At 58.6% G+C, this 19,437-nt stretch overlaps 1 protein-coding gene across 3 annotated transcripts; it reads right to left on the reverse strand.

Moving 5' to 3' along the window:
- Positions 1 to 4,347: 4,347 nt before the first annotated feature.
- MAG (myelin associated glycoprotein) lies at positions 4,348 to 18,033 on the reverse strand. 3 transcript variants are annotated; one of them, XM_019423061.2, is made up of 12 exons: positions 17,924 to 18,033; positions 15,980 to 16,039; positions 15,453 to 15,521; positions 14,920 to 15,288; positions 13,147 to 13,443; positions 12,780 to 13,037; positions 11,395 to 11,655; positions 6,901 to 7,188; positions 6,467 to 6,563; positions 5,807 to 5,906; positions 5,512 to 5,550; positions 4,753 to 4,865 (listed from the first exon to the last, which is right to left on the reverse strand). In XM_019423061.2, exons 3-11 carry the CDS (start codon positions 15,496 to 15,498, stop codon positions 5,524 to 5,526), a joined length of 1,743 nt encoding a protein of 580 aa, XP_019278606.1. In that variant the 5' UTR covers positions 15,499 to 15,521; positions 15,980 to 16,039; positions 17,924 to 18,033; the 3' UTR covers positions 4,753 to 4,865; positions 5,512 to 5,523. The 3 variants fall into 3 exon arrangements, with proteins under 3 accessions (XP_053762346.1, XP_053762347.1, XP_019278606.1); XM_053906371.1 differs by lacking the exon at positions 5,512 to 5,550 and having other exon boundaries at positions 4,348 to 4,865; positions 17,924 to 18,032; XM_053906372.1 differs by lacking the exons at positions 5,512 to 5,550; positions 17,924 to 18,033 and adding an exon at positions 17,778 to 17,906 and having other exon boundaries at positions 4,348 to 4,865.
- Positions 18,034 to 19,437: the final 1,404 nt, after the last annotated feature.

The raw sequence follows: 19,437 nt of genomic DNA on the forward strand, positions 1-19,437 counted from the left end.
CCCCCTCCCCAGGACCATAACATGAGGATAGTGATCGCGCCCTCCTCACAGGTTTAGTGAGGTCACCCGTGTGATGGACTCAGCTGTGTGAGCGCCTTATGACAAGCATGTGGTAAACAGACCTGGTTTCAAATCCAAGTGCTGTCAATTATCAGTTGTGACATCCCTCAGTTTCCCTCCTAAGGGAGATGATGATATTGGCAGAACTGACCTCATGGGTGTGCTGTGAGAAATCACGGGCAAATATAGTGCTTCACACAGTGGCTGTCACGAAATGAATGTGCTGTAAAAGTGAGCTGTTATTATTATGGATATTGTCACTCGCTCTGCTTGACCAACACCTCATGGGTGACCTGGAGTTGGGGCTTGACAGAGAGACCCTTTGAGACCAAACTATTTTTTTCCTCCCATTCCCCAGGGGAGCTACTCCAGGCAGACCAGACTCTGGGGGTGGGTCTTCTGCTTGCCTGCTGCCCTGCCCGGGAGGCCTGTGAGGCTGAGGTTGTCTCCTCCTGTCCGGGGAACAGGCTGGAGTTGACAGCGAGGAGGGTGGGGAAGAAAACCCAGGGAAGGAGGCTCTGGCCTGGAGCCCTTTCACTGATGAGGATGACAAGCTGCCTGCCGCAGGCACTGTCCTCAGGATAGGACTGGGGGCTGCCAGGGATGGGTTGTTCTCAGCCAGGAGGAACCTGGGAGGTGGCAGGAGAAGAGGAAAAGGAGATGCCTGTGGTCATGACCCTGGCCCGGTGCCTAGGCGTCTTCCTTCCTACACGCGGTGGCTGTCCCTGCCCACATGAGACCTGCTCACCTCTACGCTGGCCCAGCCAGACGTCATCCTGTGCCTCTGTCCCCATGTCTCTAAGTCACCATGTCATAGGTTCTGACTCTTCCTCAGCTTGTAATTTCCCAAGGGCGGGCTGCCGTCAGCCTTTCCTATTGATGCGGCTGGAGTAGGGCACACTTGTGTTCTCCACGAGCTTGTTCCTTCCACCGTCTTCGGTGGCTGAGGAAGAGGCTGTCTGGAACCCCTCTCTCTCCCTCTCCTCCAGCACTAGCAAGCTCCGTCATTTCCTTTTACAACAGAGGTCCTGACCTCTCCCCTCTCACTGTCTCCACTTCCTCTCTCTTGGCCTCCTGAGCCCTCTGCCCACAGCTGCCCATCAGCTGGGTTCATTGTCCCCACAGTGGGGTCTTAGAAACCTCAGCCCCTCCTTAATATGCTTCTGTGTATAATCCTCCAGTGACAACCCAGATCGCTCTGAGTAAAAGACCAAGTCCTAACTGTCCTATAAGGCCTGTGATCAGGCTTCCTTGGGGAACTGTTCCGGCTCACCAACTCCCTCCCCCCATCCCAGGCATGCTGGTTTCCTTCTGGTTCCTAAACATAACGCGTACATTGCCACGCGTGCAAGATGGCACACGATCTTGGCTTTTCCCTGGATCCACATTCTTCACAAATGACCAGAATCCCCTCCCTCACTTCCTTCTCTCTACTCAAATGACCTCTTTCCAAGATGGTAGCCCTACACAGCACATCCTGTCCAATCGTGCTCACTTTCCTTCTTAGCACACCCACTCCCCAACCAGCACTTGTTTGACTGATTGTCATCTGTCTCTTCCACAGAGTGTCAGCCTCATGAGGTCGGAGGGAGTTTCTTCTTGGTCACTGTGATATCCCTGGAGCCCAGCATGGGTGCTCAATAGATGCTTAGTAGGCACGTAATAGGTGCTCAGGAACCACGTGTCAATGGAAGAGATGAATTCTGGGGGGAGTCTAGGAGAGGGGTGGAGTGTGATATCCCGAATTCCGGTCCTCCTTGTGTGTCATCGCTGAATGTTAGTCCCTCCTAAGAGACGGTCTTTGTATCAGATCACTTCGTTTTCCGTAAACTTTAGAGGTCTGCCTATGACCTTCAGGACTTTTGTTCTGTCTGTCCTTTATTTCATACATCTCTTTAAATCAATTCACTTGACTGTTTTAAGTTATTTTAGAGAGAGAGAACAAGCAGCATGAGTGGGGTTTTAAGTTATTTTAGAGAGAGAGAGAGAACGAGCAGCATGAGTGGGGGAGAGAAGCAGAGGGAGAGAGAGAGAGAGAGAGAGAGGGAGAGAGAGAGAATCTTAAGCAGGCTCCACTCTCAGCACAGAGCCTGATGTGGGACTTGATCTCACAAAACTGTGAGATCATGACCCGAACCGAAATCAAGAAAGAGTTGGATGCTTAAATTGACTGAGCTACCCGGGCACCCCAATTGACTGATTATTTTTTAAACAGCCTCATCCTAAGCTTTTGTTAAAAAACAAACAAAAAACAAAAAAACAACCCAATCACCAGTTTGGCGTGTCGCTTTCCTTTTGTTCCGATCCATGCCGAATGAAACATCAGTATTAATGTAGAAGTTGCTCTCCAGCATGGCACTCGGGCGGCCCTTTGGGCAGCACAGGGTTACCGGAGTCCCTCATTATTGACACTGCTCTGCTCCTCGGGGCGAAGTCCTTAGGGGCCTTCCTACCAGCCCAGACCTGCCGGAGCCAGAGTCTGTCGTCAGAGGACAGGTGCGTCAGGGCGGGGTCCCTGCGTTGCGCAGGAGATCTGCTCGGAACTTCCCCCGTGGCTCCTGTGAAGTCCCCACGATTCTCTGCCTCATCCTCCGCCACGCTCCGTCCTTCCTCTCGGCTCCCGGGATCTTGCCAAATATGTTCCCACTTGGGGGGGCCTTCACATGCTGTGTTCCTGTGAGACTTTCCTGTCATCGGGACGCTTCCCCCGACCCCTGAGACCCCGAGGCACACTTCCGTCCCGGGCTCTAAAAGCCCCCCTTGCACTTCCCTCGGGAGCAGGCGTCATCGGTGGCAGTCGGGCATCAACGTGTGAGGTCATTTGTTCAACGTCCTTCTCTCTACCGGACCAAGAGGGCTCCGGGAGGAAGGGGCTCGGGCTAGGCCTGGGGTCGGTCCCCTCCCCACTGCTCACAGCCCCGAGACCACCCACGGCCCCTTCTTGATCCTGCAAGTGGGCTCGCCATCCTAGCCGGAGGCGGCCTCATCACTTTCCCTCCGGACATGGTTTGGTTAGTCCCGCCTCTCAGCCTTGACTTTGGCCTCTGTGGTATCCTCTGCCTTCTTCAAAGAGCAGGGAGAACAGCCCCGGCCCAGGGCCCGCGGCCCAATTGCGGCCCTGTCCTCCCCGCTCCCTCAGCACCTTCCGTCCCGTGAGCCCCCGTTGCTTCAAGATGGCGGAGCGCACAGTGGCGGGAGCCCGGCTCTGGGCTCAGGTTGGGGCCGTGCAGTCACCAGCTGGGGGACCTCAAGGACGTGATTTAACCTTTGTGCCTCGGCTCCCCTAGGTTCCCGAACATCGACGCCTCAGAATCACCCAGAGGACTCGTCAAAACACAGACTGCCGCCCCCCCACCCCCGAGCTTTTAGTTCCTGCAGACTGACAAGGGGCCTTGAGAATGTGCCTTTCTGACAGGTTCCCAGGGGACGCTTATGCCGCTGGTACAGGGACCATTGTGAGAGCCACTGTCATACTTGTTAGGAGTGGAGATTAATTAACCTCTTCACGTTCCCAACAGGGGTTATGGAAAACGAAGAACTGAGTCCAGGGCCTGGCCACTCCATTTCCTAGCCCTGGGACCCTGGGGAAATCACCTGGCTTCTCGGAGCCGCAGCGTTCTTACCTTCACAGGGTTGTCCTATCCCTTCCCACGATAGCCTGAGCTTCTTGACAGGGCTTGGTACACAGCTGGTGCCTAATTAATGTTTCTTGAACCAAATGAGTGAGGTGGGAGAGGCTGAAGCTACAGACTGTGGCACGAACGTGGGGGGAAGGCAGTCAAACCAACACAGGCTTACGAGACGGTAAGATCTGCGGTCACCCCGACCTGCGGTCACCCCGCCCAGCAGAGCGCAGGAGGGAATGGGAGTGAGCGAAGGGGCCAGACTCAGCTCACAGCTGCCAGCCCCGAGTGGGAGCGGCTTCAGGGCAGTTGGCCTGGGCTCAGGGCTAGAATTCCTGGGCCCACGTCGCCACACGGGGCCTTGCAGAGGGCGAGGAGGGCGACGCTGGCTCCCCTAGGATGGATCAGAAATCATCAGGATCGGGGCGCCCGGGTGGCTCAGTCGGTTAAGTGTCCAAATCTCGGGTTCTGTTCAGGGCACCATATCGCAGTTCTGTGAGTTCGAGCCCCGTGTGGGGCTCTGTGCTGACAGTGCAGTGCCTGCTTGGGATTCTCTCTCCCCACCCCCCACCCCTCCCCCACTCACAATGTCTCTGTCTCTCAAAATAAATAAATAAACTTTAAAAAGAAATTTGAAAAAGAGTCATCAGTATCTAGATAGGTATTTGGATTCAGGGCATTTATTTCATGTCCCTCTGTACAGGCCCTGGGGCCGGGTGTGGGGGCAGGAGACCAGGCAGGGGGCAGCAATAAATAACACGGACAGACAGACGGAGCTCCCCTCTGGACAGATGAGGTTAAAGGAGGTTAGAGAGGAGCCACAGTGCGGGGTGGGTGCTGGCAGGGTGGGGGCAGCTGGGAAGGAGGGGAGGCCGGGCCCCCAGGACCTCACCGTCACCTGCCCCATCCCTTTCCTGCCCCAGCCCTCACCGCTCTGGGGAGCAAGGGAGCCCATAGCCAGTAGGGGCCGGTGAGGGTCCCGAGGGAGGGGTGGCCACGCGGGCTGCCCCCACCCCCTCACTTGACACGGATTTCAGCATACTCGGCCAGCTCCTCCGTCAGGGTGTAGCTGTCCTTGGTGGGCCGTTTTCCCAGGTCCGAGTGAGAATAGCTCAGGTCCAGCTCTGGGGGTTCCCCCCGAAGGCCCAGCAGCCTCCTCTCAGATCCCAGTCGCCTCTCGCTCTAGGAACAGAACCAGCCCGTTAGGAGGCCCTCGTTCCACCTTTTCCAGAGGCTGCGGCTACTTGTGCCTGCACGGCCCCAGAGTTGAGTCCCAAAGCCCCACGTGAACCTCCTTTCTCGTCCCACCCTGGGGCCTTTGCCCCCACGGGTGCCCCGACGCACAACCACCTCTTCCTTGCTGAGCCCGAAAGTCACCTACAAATTCAATGTCTCCGGGAAGCCCTCTTCAACATAGGGATTTGAGGGGCATGCAAGTCAACCCATAGCATCTTCCCAGATTAAAGCCACCTGCTCGGGATCCCACCTTTCCAAATATTTGCAAATGCCTGGCTCAGTGCATCCTTCCCCTATGTTTGGGTCTGGTGAGGCTCCCCTCCGCAGTCTGCGAGATCCTGCAGGTGTGACTTCGGCTTCCCTGTCATGTGCCCCATCCCCGCCCCAACCCGTTGGACACAGACAAGGGGCAGCGGCCACAGACAGAAGGGAGCAGCAACAAGACAGAATAGACAAGGCCAGGAGTGCCGGGCAGGGCCGGACTTGACCAGGAGCCGTCCTGGATGCCTGACGAGAACGCACACACATGCACGCCAACCCCACGGCCCGACAAGGGCCCAGAGGCGGGCACACTGAGGCCCCCGGAACCTACCTCCTGGGGCGCTCATTCCAGGGTAGAGACCTCTCTGGACTATTGGAGAAGGAAATGCAGTCACAGACCCGGGTGGGGAGGATGGGGGCTGCCCTCGGCGGAGCCCCTCGGCCCCCTTCACGGCCTCAGCCCGAGCGCCCTGCCCAGCCCAGGTGCAGCCAGCCCTCCGCACTTCCTCCCTGCCCCTTCTGAGGGGCCAGCCTCCCTGCTGCCCCTTGGCCCCCCAGGCTCTCCCAGACCCTCCGTGTCCCTGGCACCCAGGTACTCCAGCTAAGCTGGAGCCACAGGCCCTCACCTCATACTTCTCCGGCGCCCCAGAGATGCGGAAGTCGCTGCTGAACAGGACCGGGGGGTTGTCCCCCGCCGAGAAGCTGGGGCTCTCTGTCACGTTCTTTCTGCAGGGCAGGACATGTCAGCCCCAGGGAGAGTCCCAGGCCTCCCTCTCCCTTCCATTTCTGCACCCCATCCACCTTAGGAGTTTCACTCAAGGAACCCCAGAGTTGTTTCCAGCCTTCTCTCTATGGGGCCGGGAGTGTTTTTGTTGCCAGAAATGAGGTGTGGGATCACCAGGGTCCTGGAACCACCTGGGGCCGACCCCATGGTCGCGAGCCAGGGGTAGCTGGCATTCCCCCATCATGCTGCGGCCTGCTCAGGAGGAGGGCTCCTAGAGGGCAGGAGGCCCATAGCAGAGAACGCAGGGGACAGGGATGCATCAGGGGAAAGTGCCCTCCCAGGCACCGGCGCGCCCTGAATGGCGGTGGCTCATGTTGCCGGGAGGCTCTCTCCTCCATCCTTCGGAACATTCTCAGAGCAGAACTGCCCTCCCACACACAGACAGGGAGGCCTCCCTCGCCCCCCGCCCCCCCCCCCCCCCCCGCAGCCTCTAACTGACCTCCCCGCCTCCCTACCCCGGGAAGACTCCCCACGCCCAGATGAGCCCCGGCAGGCCACTCACTTTCTCCGCGTCTGGGTGACGTAGCAGACGATGGCAATTAGGATGGCAAAGGCGACCACGGCTCCCACGGGGCCGATCTTGGCCCACATCAGGCGGTCTGAGGACAGAAGACCCAGGCCCCCTCAGGGTTGCTGGTGGTAGTGAGGACACCCGGGTTCTTAGGAGCCAGGCTGGGGCAGAGGTGACAGCGAAAACATTTACACAGCTGGGGTGTCCTCGCCCTGACTGGCCTGGAGGGCTTAGCTGCCGGAGGGCCGAGGAGCGGACCCAGGAGAGCACAGGCAGACTCAGGACAGCCCCTCCGTATCACGCGGGAAGGGCACCCTTACCACCTGATCAAGCCGCGTGCTCGGTCGGCCTTGGGGAGGGCAGTGTGGATCCAAGAGGAGCCCCCTCCACCCCCGTGGCTCCCGGCCCCGGCCCGCACCACTCACGGGCTCCCTGGAAGGGCAGCTCCAGGCTCTTGGTGCCGTAGAGGTTGCGGGAGGTGCAGATGACCCGGGGCGGGGCCTGGGCCTGTCCCCGCAGCGTGAGGATGCTGGTGAGCAGGAGGCCGCTGCGCTCCGAGTACACGAACTCTCGCTCGGTCTCGTTCACGGTCACGTTGCGTGAGGGCAGCTCGAAGGCCACGGACGGCTCGGGGTTGGATTTCACCACGCACAGGCACTGCACTGTGTCCCGGGCCGCTGCACAGTGGGACTCCAGCAGGATCACAGGGGCGACTGCGGGGGCAAGAAAGACCAGGACTCAGGGGACCAGAGGCCCCCCAGAGGCTGAGGGCCAAGGATAGCGGCGGCCGCGTCAGAGATGAGCTGTACTTCCCCCTTTGCAGAATCTCTTGCACCCTCTCTTCGTTCACCTTGCAAAACACAAATGAGATCGTGATGACCCCCCACCCCCACCCCATGTCACTTACAGTGACATCCAAATTCATTTCCGGGTCTTGCAAGGCCCCCGCAGGACCCAGCCGCACTAATCTTCTCTCGCCATGGCTCCTTCCCAGTCGCACCGGCCTCCTCGCTGTTTTTTAAAGTTCATGGAGCTTTTTCCCACCTGGGGTCTTTGCGTTTCCCCCTCAGCCTGGAACACTTCCCTGACATCGGCTGAACTCAGTCCCCTGCTCTGCTCAGATGACGCCTCTCTCTCCTACCACTCATGGAAACCGCACCTCGCTTCCCTGACTATGCATTGCCGGCGAGTTTGGGTCTGCTCCCCGGCACTTACCCCTACCCATGTTAGATGATCAATTTGGCTGGTCTCTTACTTCCATCAGGACAGGCTCTCGCTCGGCCTCCACTCTGTCCCCACACTTAGACCACGCCTTTCACGCAGCCCAGCTCTGTGAACACTGGTAGGAACTATAGAAATCCCCACGCTCCCTTTTCTGGCCGTCCTGCAGGTGCCCCTGCTGATCGCTAGAACGCCCTTGCATCCTGACCGTCCCTCCCTTGGGGGCCCCCCACTGCCACTGGCACCGGCCCCCATCCTCCCCCCAAGATCACTGTGTTGAGCCTCCCTTTGCTGCCATTTGTATTACAAAAATGGGACTGGTCCAGTTTTTTTGTTGTTGTTTCTTTCATTCTCCAAGATATGATATTATAATAGGATCTCAAATGTTGCTTTTTTAAAATTTAAATCCAAGTTAGTTAACTTGAATGTTGCTTTTTACTTTATTTTTTTATGTTTATTTATTTTTGAGAGACAGAGAGAGAGAGAGGCTGGAGGAGGAGTAGAGAGAGGGAGACAGAAGATCTGAAGCAGGCTCTGCATTGACAGCCCAGAGCCCGACACGGGGCTTGAACTCACAAACCGTGAGACCATGACCCGAGCCGAAGTCGGATGCTTAACTGACTGAGCCACCCAGGCGCCCCTGAATGTTGCCAAGTTCTTTTTCCCTACTGAAGAATCCAGCACTAGAGTCCGCTCACTCTAGACTGAGCTCTGGTTCTCAGTCCCGAACAAAACCCACTTACACGTGGGCAAAAGACTCTCAGGCCATCAATTCCCCCACTTATTTTCAATTTCCAGAAAAAAAAAAAAAGCAAGTCACAGTGATGGACCAGGTGTCACGTGACCGGATTCAAACTAGAGATGATTCCAGCTGGAACCTCAATGTGTTCATGCATCTAAATCTAGTAAATTAAACACGTATAGCCCAAATTTTGCCCAGGCAGACAGGCACTGTGCTTGCCGTAGTGTTAACGAGTTAATACACCACAGGGTACATTAACAATGACAAACCTGAACTATTACATTTTTTAAAAATACTTTTCATGCACGACTGCGCCGCTGTGCTCGACGACAGCCTCCCGCCACTCTGCCCCTACGTGCTCAGTGTCTCCGCAGCTTTGCGGGCAGCCCGGGACGCCTAGGAAACCCTGACTGACCTTACGCAGACCCCAAGTTCCACAAAGAGCTGGGAGTTCTGGAAGCCCAGCTGGAAGCCCAGCTCTGCCCCGATCAGGCCATTCAGCCTCCCTGGGTCTCCAGGATGGAGTTTTCATCTGTGCAAACAGGAGTATTGGTCCTTACTCGAAAGGAGCTACGTGAACTCTGAAGGCGGGCTCACAAACGCGATGCTCCCGAGGATTTAGGATGAGATCAACAGAACCATCCCGGCAGAGGGAGCGTTCGAGCAAAACCTCGGCGGCAGGAAAGGCCGGGCGGGCATCCAGCCTGGAGTCCGAGGGAGAGATTAGCTGGAAGCGATGCCTCGGCCTTCCGGAGCCCATAGGACATGTCAGGCGAGGCACTGTGCGGGGCTCACTAATCTCCACAGTCTTCACAACCTTCTCTGGGCTCAGCTACTACCCTCATACCCAGTTTTCAGTGGAGGGGCGCAGCAAAGGTGGAGTCCCTTGGCCGGGACCATGCAGCAAGGTGGGGACAGAGCTGGGATGCCGACCAGCTCACACTTCAGTCTCCTTCTGTTAAACCGGGGTGAGGAACAGTCCCTCACCATCACGTTGTTGTGAGACCAAAATAGGTCAATGTGTGCCGACGGCTCAGACTGGTCCCCGCCCACAAACACTCAGGGGAGGCGAGCACCACCCGTGTCCCACGCCGAGCTGGCCCTGGTTCGGGAAACCCCAGGAAACCCCGCACTAGGAGCACCCGCCGTTGTCAGTGAGCACGAAACCCCTGGTGCTACAGGACAAAGCCTTCGGGAACAGAAAGGGGCCTCGGGGAAGCCTAAAGGGCTCAGCAGGGGTGGTGGGGGCGGGGGGGGGGCACAGCTCCGTCTCAGCTCCAGCAGATTGAAGGCCTTCCACTCCCAATGTGTTCGTTATCAGAACGAGCCAGATTAAGCAAGTCCTTGGGTCCCAAGGGCTCTGGGGACACGAAGCCGCCACGGGTGCAGAAGCAGACGAGAGTCCAGAAGGATCCTGGCTCTAAACAACCTTCCTAGCTGCATGGTCTTGGGGGATTCTGACCTTGGTTTTCTCCTCCCTCACATACGTGCTTCACAGGTGGCCACAAAGGCTCAGCAAAGTAACACCGCGGAAGTTAGAACCCTGCCCAGAGCAGACCGTTCATGACCGCTGGCCACTCTTACTGCGCAGGGGTCTGGGACTACAAACGTATGTGAGATGGGGTGGTGTGCACGTTCCGCGGCTTCCATCAGATTCTCAGGGGGCTCTCCGCCTCTAAAACCTAAGATCCGCTGGCTTGGGGGTGTGACAGGGAAAGGGGGCATAGCAGCAGGAGGAAGCTGGGCCCAGGAGGGCAAGCATGGAGAAAGCAGAGGACCCCACAACGCGCGATCACCTCGGACGCTGCGGGCAGAGAATGTGCGCAGAGGTGAAAGGCCAGCAGAGCCTGTGTGGCCACCCCTCTGCCACAGAAGGTGGCCCTCCAGAAATAATCTGTATCTGCCACGTACTGATTATCGCCACATACACGGTATTGAGTATGGATTGTGCTCAGTGCCTTCCGGCAAACCTGTGTGGTGGGGACCACGGTAGGGGGAGTCACGGAGGCCAGGGGCGGAAAAGTCTGGAGACTAGTGCCGGAGGGCCAGGCCGGAGCTAAAAACGAAGCAGATGGAAATATGGAGATGACACTCCAGAGGCAGTTGCGGCAGGAGAGGGAGCGGAAACGTTGACTTGGGAGCCGCGGCCCTGAATGGCGGCCCCGTGCCAGGGTGGGGGTAGGGCTGTTGGTGGTGATGTCGGGAGAGGTGCTGCTTGCCAGTGGAATGAGTTTCATTTCGAAGACAGTTAGCTTTCTATGTGCATCCACCCCACCTCTCTGGCTACACTGTATCTGATAATAAAGCTTGGTGCCCTCTTGGTCCCCTCCCCCACATCCCACAGAGCCACACTGCCCTCTGCACAGCACAACTGTCTGATCAATGTATTCTGATGTAATAACAGAGGATGAAGTCAACTACGGCAGTACGGAAAAGTGGAGTCAGTGTGCCTGGATTTGAACCGTTTTCTGGCTGTGTGACTTTGGGGAAGTGGCATAACCTCTCTGGGCTTCAGTTTGCTTCTCCGGAAACGGGAGACAGGACTAGAACCTCCCTCACGGGAATGTCATGCGGATGAAACGAGCGGATCCCTGTACAGAGCTTCCGGCAACGCCTGGTACCCAGCAATGCAACACAGGGGTCAGAGGTCGTGATTACTGTTGAACGCAAAAGGCCACACGATCCAGAAATCTCTTTGGTGACAAGCACGCCCCAGGATGTGAGAACACAGTACTCTCAGGGGGGACTTTTAATTTCTTGCTGTGGATTCGGCTTCCCTCCCTTCCCCATTCTCACCTGCTGGTGCAAAGCTGACCCTGGGTTGGGATACACGGATGCTTTCCGGTCATCCAGGTACCCCCACCGGACCATCCACCAAGGCAGGGAAGGTGAAGGAGATCAAGCCCAGCCGGAAGTCAAGATCAAGTCAGCAGGGGAAGGGGGGGCGGGTACTCACACTCCACGGACAGGTTGAAGGTGGTGGCCCTCTGGCCGTACTGGTTCTCAGCCACACACCAGTACTCTCCGTCATCCTCAGGCGTGACGGCAGGTAGTTCCAGCTGCAGCTCGCTCTCGTAGATGACCGTGGCCAGAATCTGCTTCTCCTTGAAGATGGTGAGAATAGGATCCGGGTTGCTCTGTGTGGAGCACAAGATGGAGACCGTCTCCCCCTCCACGGCCACCATTGTCCCGTTCACCATCGGTTTCCGGGGTGCATCTGGGGGGCAGGACAGGGGGCCGATGGTCAGAAGCCAAGGGTGCCTCTTCTGCCAGCCAACTCCCAGCCCCAATGTGACCCCATCCACCCTGACCTGAGCGCACCAGCTCAGGGTGGCTCAGGTGACCCCTGTCCTGGTTTATCCTGTTTACATCAACACGGGCTCTGCAGCCAGAGTACTTGTGTTTGAACCCCAGCTCTGCCCCTTCCCAGCTGTGAGTGGACCCATCTCCTAACGTCTCCAGGCCTCTGGAAAAGGAGCTTAATCAGAGTCCCAGCCTCACAGGAGCCACTGGGAACCCAAGTGGCAGGCACTCCTGTAACCTGAACAAGGGAAAATGAAGACTTCCAACCACGTGAGTAGACCCTATGTAAGTAAATAAACATATAGGAGGCAAGATGGGGATAACTGCTTTGGAGAAAAATTAATGTAATGGGAAATCAGGGAGTTACAGTTTTAACTGGGATGGTGAGGGAGGGCCTCCCTGGGTCTAGAAGAGGTGGGTCAGAGCCAGCCGTGGGGATGCCTGGGGGCAGAGTATTTGTGTAAAGCACTCAGAGTAAATCTTGGCTGTAGCTGTCATTATTATTATCCACAGCCCTGGGCATTTTGCCTCAATAAATATTTGTGAATGAGTGAATGAATGAATGACCTCTCCTTGGTTCCTAACAAAGAACCTCATCTGACCAGCCCCTCCCCATGGACTCCATAATACACACTGTGTAGGCAAGGGGCTGGGTGAGGTCCGGGGTCCCCTCATCCCTCCCACTAGAACTGCAATGGGGCTCATCTTGAAATGCAGATTTCCAGGGCCAAGATCTACTCCCAGAGCAGCCAAGGCTGTGGGCAGGAAGCTGAGTTTAACAGGCTTCCCCTGGGGGGCGGGGCTCCATCTGTCCCCCACCTTGTCCCAGGGATGAGAGTGGTCACAGTAGGTGTTCGCCAGATACTTTGGGAAGCAGGCGGAACGCCTCGACCTGACGCCCTCCTCTCCATCTCCACCTCCACCTTGTATATGGCCTGGAGGGTCCGGGCCCGGCCCGACTCCGGCGGCCCTGCGTGAGTCCGGTTTCCCCTAACCTCTCTGCCCCGGGGCCGGTGCTGGCGCGTGCAGGAGACTCACACATGACGCTGAGCCCCACGGTGCGGTTCTCCTGGCCATAGGCGTTCTCTGCCAGGCAGGCGTAGACGCCGTCCTCCGCGGGGGTCACCTCTTCCAGATCCAGGAACAGGCTCTCGGTCACGGCCTCCCGGAGCACCGTGCCGTCCCGCATCCAGGTCAGCAGCGGCAGCGGGTTGCTGTCAGCCCCACAGAGCAGGCTGACATGCGAGCCCTCGATGGCCTCCACCGAGGCATTCATCTCCACGATCACCGGGGGGTCTGAGGCCAGGGACACAGTGTGGGGTCAGGGGGCTGGGGCCGCAGACCCCGCTCCCGGCCCTGACCACCGCGCACGCCCCCCCCCCCCCCGCTCCGCCCCCAGGCTCACACTTGACGTCCAGGCTGGCGTAGCCCTCGAACTGCAGAGTGGTGTTGGGGAAGGAGGCCTGGCAGCCCAGCCGGTGGCCGTTGGCCTCCCTAGTGGGCACGAAGTGTAGCAGCGACACCTGCACCCACGTGCCCTCGTCCTCGCGCAGCCGACCCAGCACGGTGGGCTCCCCCAGCCCTTCGTGGCCCAGCCAGCTCAGCTCCGGGCGCAGCTCTGGGCAGTTGTCAGGCACCATGCAGCTGACCTCGACTTCCGTGCCTGCCACCACCTCCGGGGGGACCACGATGTTGGGGGTGTCTAGATGAGACAGGGGTGGTGGGGGCCGGGGGAGGAGGGAGGGCTGAGGAAGCAGCATCGGGCCACGGGCCACCTCTACCTTGTCCTACTTCATTCTCGGTACCTGGTCGCCTCCCCATCCTTGCAGACAATTCCCTACGACCCTCTCTCCTCCCGGTTACCTGTCACCCAGAGGTCCTCCACAATGAACCACGGGTGTGCAATAATGAAAATAATGCCCTGAGTCCATGACACCAGCTTGACTTGCCAGTCCTCCCAGCCATGCTAGTTAAGTGGGTAATATTAGTTTGCTCATTTTTGAGATGAGGAATTCTACTGAGACCACAGCTAGTGTGGAGTAAAACTGAACTTCAAACCCTGTCACTCTGGCTTCATAATCTGTGCTCTGGCTATGACATTATATCCCCTAAGAAACTTCTCTCTGGGTGGCTCAGTCTGTTAAGCATCTGACTTCAGCTCAGGTCATGATCTCACAGTTCGTGGGTTCCAGCCCTGCGTCGGGCTCTGTGTTGACAGCTCAGAGCCTGGAGCCTGCTTGGGATTCTGTCTCCCTCTCTCTGACCCTCTCCCACTCACACTCGGTCTGTCTCTCAAAAATAAATAATAAACATAAAAAAAAAAAAACAACCTTCTCTCCTTTCCCGTGTTTTCTTTGGTTTATTTTCCGTGTGTGCGTCTGTGTGTGTTGTATGTCCTGCAGGTGTGTCCGTGTCTGGCTGTGCCAGTGGGGTCTCTTTCTGCATCACGGCTGTGATCTGGCTCATTTAGCTCCGTGCTGATGGGAAATCCGAATCTAAGGGCTCCATGCTACAGGGCCTCTCAGACATTAGGCAGCGTGCCCTACTCTGATTGCCAAATCTGGCCCAGAACTGCATTTTATTTGGCCTAAATTTAGGATTAAAAAAAAAAATCTGAATCAGCAGCCAATGTTTAGGAATTGGGAGATTACATGGAAAAAACACAGTTCTGGTTTCTCTTAAAAATTCAGATCGTCTGGGAGCGGTATCTGTGCCTTCTCCCGGAACACCAGCTACCCAGAGCAGGGTCCCCTGTGCCAGGCGCTGCTCTGAGCACTCCTAACTCTTCACTGGTTGAGCTCTAAGTGCTGTTCCCATCCCCGTCTTACAGAAGAGGAAAGCACAGCCCAGAGAAGTTAAGTAATTTGCCTCCAGTCACCCAGCTGACACAGGGATCCATCCAGAGGCCTCACCCCAAACCCCTGGGCCCCGCTGCTTTTCTCCAAGTTGTTTCTAGAAGAGGAAGAGCGCTCATATTCCTCTGAGGGCAATAAAACTATCCGGGGCCTTAGTCTGCGCCGACCGCCTGGTCCGTGTGGGCGTTGGGGTTTGCACCCCTCCCCCCAGCCAGACCGAGAAGTCCCTGGACCTGCCAGCCCAGACCTCCCTGGAGAGGTCCCGGGGAAGACTTTGTGCACCGCCCCAGCCCGCAGCACCCGCGCACCCTCTGGGGACTCACTGATGATGTCCAGAACACTGTGCTCAGAGAAGGTGTACTGGTTGTAGCCCCCGAGGTCCCCGCGGAAATAGTACTTGCCGCCCAGCTCCGGGCTGAGGCTGCTGAGCAGCAGGGTGCAGTTGCGCATGCCCAGGTCCCCCAGGAGGCGGCTGCGGCCCTGGAAGCTCTCGTGCACGACTTGGGTTCGAGACTTGAAGACCACGGGGGGGTAGTTTTTCGGGTAGGGGCTGTTGAAGTACCAGACGCCATGCACGACCGCCGGCCGCAGCTCGTCGGGGAAGTCGAAGCGGCAGGGGATGGAGACGCACGTGCCCTCGAAGGCGGAGATGGACGAGGGCATCCAGGCACCCCAGTGACCCCCTCGGGAGGCTGCAGGCAAGCGGGACCACTGAGGCGGAGGGACACGGCCTCCCTGACCCCCCGCCCCCGCCCCCACTCCCGTCGCCTTCCACGGCCCTGAGGGCTCCAGGGGCCCACAGAGACAACCCCAGCCTGCTCAGGGCCCCAGGACCCCCAGCACCCCTACCTCGTACCTGAGATCATAATCCAAAACAGAGGCAGTGTCGTGAGGAATATCATTTTGTACAGCAAGCGAGCAACAGCTGGAAAGGGGAGGTGGTGGTGAGGGCTGCGTCTATTAAGGCTTCAGGAAGGGGGCCTGTTCAGATGTTAGCTGCTGCTGGTATTATTATGATCTGTAGTTGCAAACATTTCTATGGCATGGACCGCGTACGAGGCTTCAGCGCTTTACTCCGTGATGTTAATTCATGTGATCTCTTTGAGGTAGGTGCAATTATAACCCACACTTTATAGCTGAGGTCCAGAGAGGTTAAGTAACCTGCCCAAGGCCACACAGCCCGCAAGTGGCAGAGTTAGGATTCAAGCCCTGTCTGCCTAGCTCTGGGTCTGCAGACTTCACCACCCAACCGCCCTGATAATTAGCCTCCTTGTCCTCGTGCCCCTGGGCACCTGGAGAAAGTAAGGACAGAGCCAGGGCTGGGCCAGCAGCGGGAAGCGGGGGAAGCCAGGGGGAAAGAGAAGTTGGAACCCCGCCCCTCACCTCCGTCTCCCTGAGTTGGGAATGTCTTCGGGTCTCACTTGAAGCGGTCAGCCAGCCAACCTGGAACGAGAGTCAGACAGGTGCCCCCCTGCCGCCCTCTTTCGGGGTCCGCTCTGAGTGGCGACCCGCCGTAAGGCTGCCCGTGTGGGCTCTGCGGCCTGTGGATGCTTGGGACCCTCCCACACGGCCCGGCAGCTACTCTGTGGCCACGGCCCACCCCGAGCTGTGATGGCAAAGAACTCTGGGGAGGAAAGGGGGAGCGGCAGAGCATTGGGGTGGGGGGGGAGGCAGGCAGGGTGGTGAGTAGGGTGAGGGAGCAGATGTCCCACGGCTGAGGCCTGGGGGTGGCAGGCAGGGACCTGGCCCATCAATGACTGGGTTTCACGGCATCAGCATTCCCGGCATGCCGCGGGAATTCCTGCCGCCCTCTCCCACCCCACAGACGGCCCCTGGTGTCCCCCACCCTCAACAGAGGCCAGGACCGGTTACAAAAGAGCCCTGTTCGCTCAGGGTGAGGGTGCCTCATCCCGGGGGGCTTCTCGGGTAGGTGGGATGGGAGAAGAGTCCGGCACTCCTGGCTGGGCTCTGAGCGGGACCAGGCGGGACCAGGGGTTGGGAGTCAGTGAGTCCCTGGCACCCGGCGGCTCTGTGGGTTGCCTCAGGGTCGAAGCCAAGGTTTCCAAGTGGCTGCCTTTCCTGGCCTCCGCCTCCCTTCTTCCCACGGACACAGACGCATGCACAGTCAGACACATGCAAAGGCCGGTATGAAAAGTGACAGATCCAGACCCGACCAGAAGGAGCAGGCTCACACAGCGGGGACTCGGGTGCACCCCGGTCAGGGCCCCGCACCCGCAGACAGGCACCGAGACCCCCGCGCCCGCAGAACGTGCCGGCACACACACAGTCACAGAAGCATGCTGCATTGCCCCGCCTCGTGTCCGCTGCACGTGTCCACCTGGGCTGGCGTGGGCACGGCATTCAGGCACGCGCGTGGACCCGCCTGTGGGCCAGGCTCACAAAGACCCGCAGACCTGCGCACACGATGAGGTGTGGCTGAGGACAGACCCGCCCAGACGCGCGCTGACGGCCACGTGGCTGATGCCACCGTTGCACATGCGACAGGAAGGCACAGGAGATAGACACAGGTGAGGCCCAGCCCCAGGCCCCGGGCCGACTTGTGAAACAAGCTTGTAGGCCACCTGTTTTTCACGGGGGGTAAAACTTGGTTCCTGGGGTGTGGGCCAGAAAAGTCTTAGAGGTTCCCATGCAGTGTGAGTCTCGAAAGGGCCGCGGTGCATAAACATATGCATACACCATGCATATGGTGTATCTGCTTGGTGGGAGTGGGATTAGGAAAACCAGGTCTACAATTTTTCCTTAGTGGGGTGTAACGAAAACAAGGCTGAGGAACGCTGATGCAGATCCAGGCGGACCCAGGGGCAGCGTGTGTGTGCGTGCACGTGCACACACACACACACACACACACACACACACATGCACCTGTCAGGTGCCGGGTGCTAGAACTTGCTCGCTCACGGCCCGCCGCCCTCACGCCCTCACAGACAGCGGGATGCAGGTGTCTGATCTCCTGCCCGTCCTTCTGTTCCTCATCCAGCCCCAGACACTCCCACCGCGCCTCAGGAGCCCTCGGGCGGCCGTTCCTGCACAACTTCCACCGTGGGGATGCTGAGGGGGCCCTTTGTTCTTTCTCCCTGGTTTCTTCCCTGAGCCCGGTCACTGTCCCTGCTGCGGTCCCAGCCCCTCCCCAAAGCAGTTCTGACCCGCACCCTGCTCCAACCTAAACTGGTGGCAGTTGCCGGTGACCATCCACGGCCCGGAGCACCTGGCCTTGGCGCGTGCTTCTGGGCGCCCCTCGCCGCCCCCCTCAGTCCCGGTCCTCTGCCCTCCACCTCATCGCTGGCCCCTCTTGGCGGCGGTACTCACTTGGATGCTCTTGCTTCTGCGCCCTCTGCTCCACCGGCCCAGCTCACAGTCCCCTGGCCTCCCAGGGTCCGGGCCCCCACTTGCCAGCCCGTCCCCTCCCCCCGGGTGCCAGGGGCCGCCTGCCTCCAGGGCCCAGCTCCTCCCTGCCCCCGAGGGAGGGGGGCACAAAGGGGCCCTTGTCACCACCGCTGGAACTGGGCAGCCTGACGCCTGGGTTCTACCAGCTCCTTCCTGGAGGGGACGGGGCGGGGGGGAAGCGGCCCCCCCTTGTCCCCCCTCCTCCATCACTGAGCGCCCTGGTTCTGGGTCCCTGAGAGGGCCTTCCGATATCCCTGGAAGTCTCAGGCTAAGAAACAGGAGGCCTTGTCCTCAGTGTCTAGGGAACGTCAGTGGCAAGAACAGGTATAACCTCAGTCCCAAGAGGCCACAGAGGGTGTGAGCAGGAGCAGGCGGGACCTGCCCGCTCTTGGCTTCAGCGTCACCTACACCCTCTCTTGAATCACTTCCCAGGGGCAGGTTGGGTGCCCACATCCTGGTCTACCTTCCAGGCTCCTCTTGCTATCACAAATGACCGTATGGTTTGACTGTCTCCTCTCATGAGAACTTGGCCTCCAGAACGACGAGGGCTTTGCCTGCTTACTCCGTCTGTCCTGTTTGTAGAATGGCTCCTGGCACAGAGTTAAGCTTCCTAACCACAGAGCGGGTGCACGAATGTGTTGCTCAGATACCCAGAGGCACCTTCTGCCTGGAGACCTTTGCACTTACCTGTTCCTTCCTCCCGGACAGGTCTCCCTACCCCATCCCGCTCCCCACTCTGCCACTGGCCGCAGCCTGTGCACTCTGTTGGCTCCCAGCTCGGACACCACTTCCTCTGGAAGCCTGCCCTGCCCGTCTCACCAAGCCGGGCCCCTCCATTCAAACGCTGCCCTGTCCTTCCAGAGCCCTCCGCACACTTGCCCGCCGCGCTCTGGGGGCGCTCCTTCCGCGCCGGCATGGGAGCTCCCAGGGGGCAGGGTTTCTACCTGTCTGTCTAGTTCATCCTCTGTCCCATAGAACAGCGCCTGGTGCACAGAGGGGCTTATCGGGGGCTCTGTTTACTCTATGAGCTGGGTGAGGACCCTCTGTGTGCAGATTCCAGATTCCACAGCGATCCTCCTCTTTGGTCATGACCTCTGCAAGGTGCTTATACAGGGAGGGACGGGCGGAGGGAGCTGGCGATGCCGCGATTAAGTGTAGTGATGGTTTGACCAGGAGCTGTTCAGCCACACTGGCGCATCCTCAGTCCTCATTCAGGCCAGAGCAGTTTGTGGGGAGAGGGGAGGTCCTTTCTCCCAAGGGAGAACTCGGCCAGGGTGGGGAGGGTGAGGGCCAGGGAAATCCCTCAGACCCAGGCGTGTGGAGTCAGAGAAAGCTGGATAGAGGGGGAGGGGGAGTCCCACCCCCACCTCAGGCTTCATGATGTCAGACTCTGCCCGTGCCTTTCCCAGACAGGGACAAAGGCCCATTGAGAGTGG

The sequence above is a fragment of the Panthera pardus genome, unplaced genomic scaffold (genome assembly GCF_024362965.1).
Source record: "Panthera pardus isolate Hobbes unplaced genomic scaffold, ASM2436296v1 HiC_scaffold_18, whole genome shotgun sequence".
Classification (NCBI taxonomy): Eukaryota; Metazoa; Chordata; class Mammalia; order Carnivora; family Felidae; genus Panthera; species Panthera pardus.

Bases quoted from the DNA above. Each gene is read 5' to 3' on its own strand.
- MAG (XM_053906371.1), bottom strand. From the start codon at position 15,498: ATGATATTCCTCACGACACTGCCTCTGTTTTGGATTATGATCTCAG. The intron at 13,038-13,146 runs GTGAGCCTGGGG...CCCTGGCCTCAG, and splicing joins CGCCAGCCTGGACGTCAAGT to ACCCCCCGGTGATCGTGGAG. The intron at 4,866-5,806 runs GTGAGGGCCTGT...TTCTGTTCCTAG, and splicing joins GGGCGCCGGAGAAGTATGAG to AGCGAGAGGCGACTGGGATC.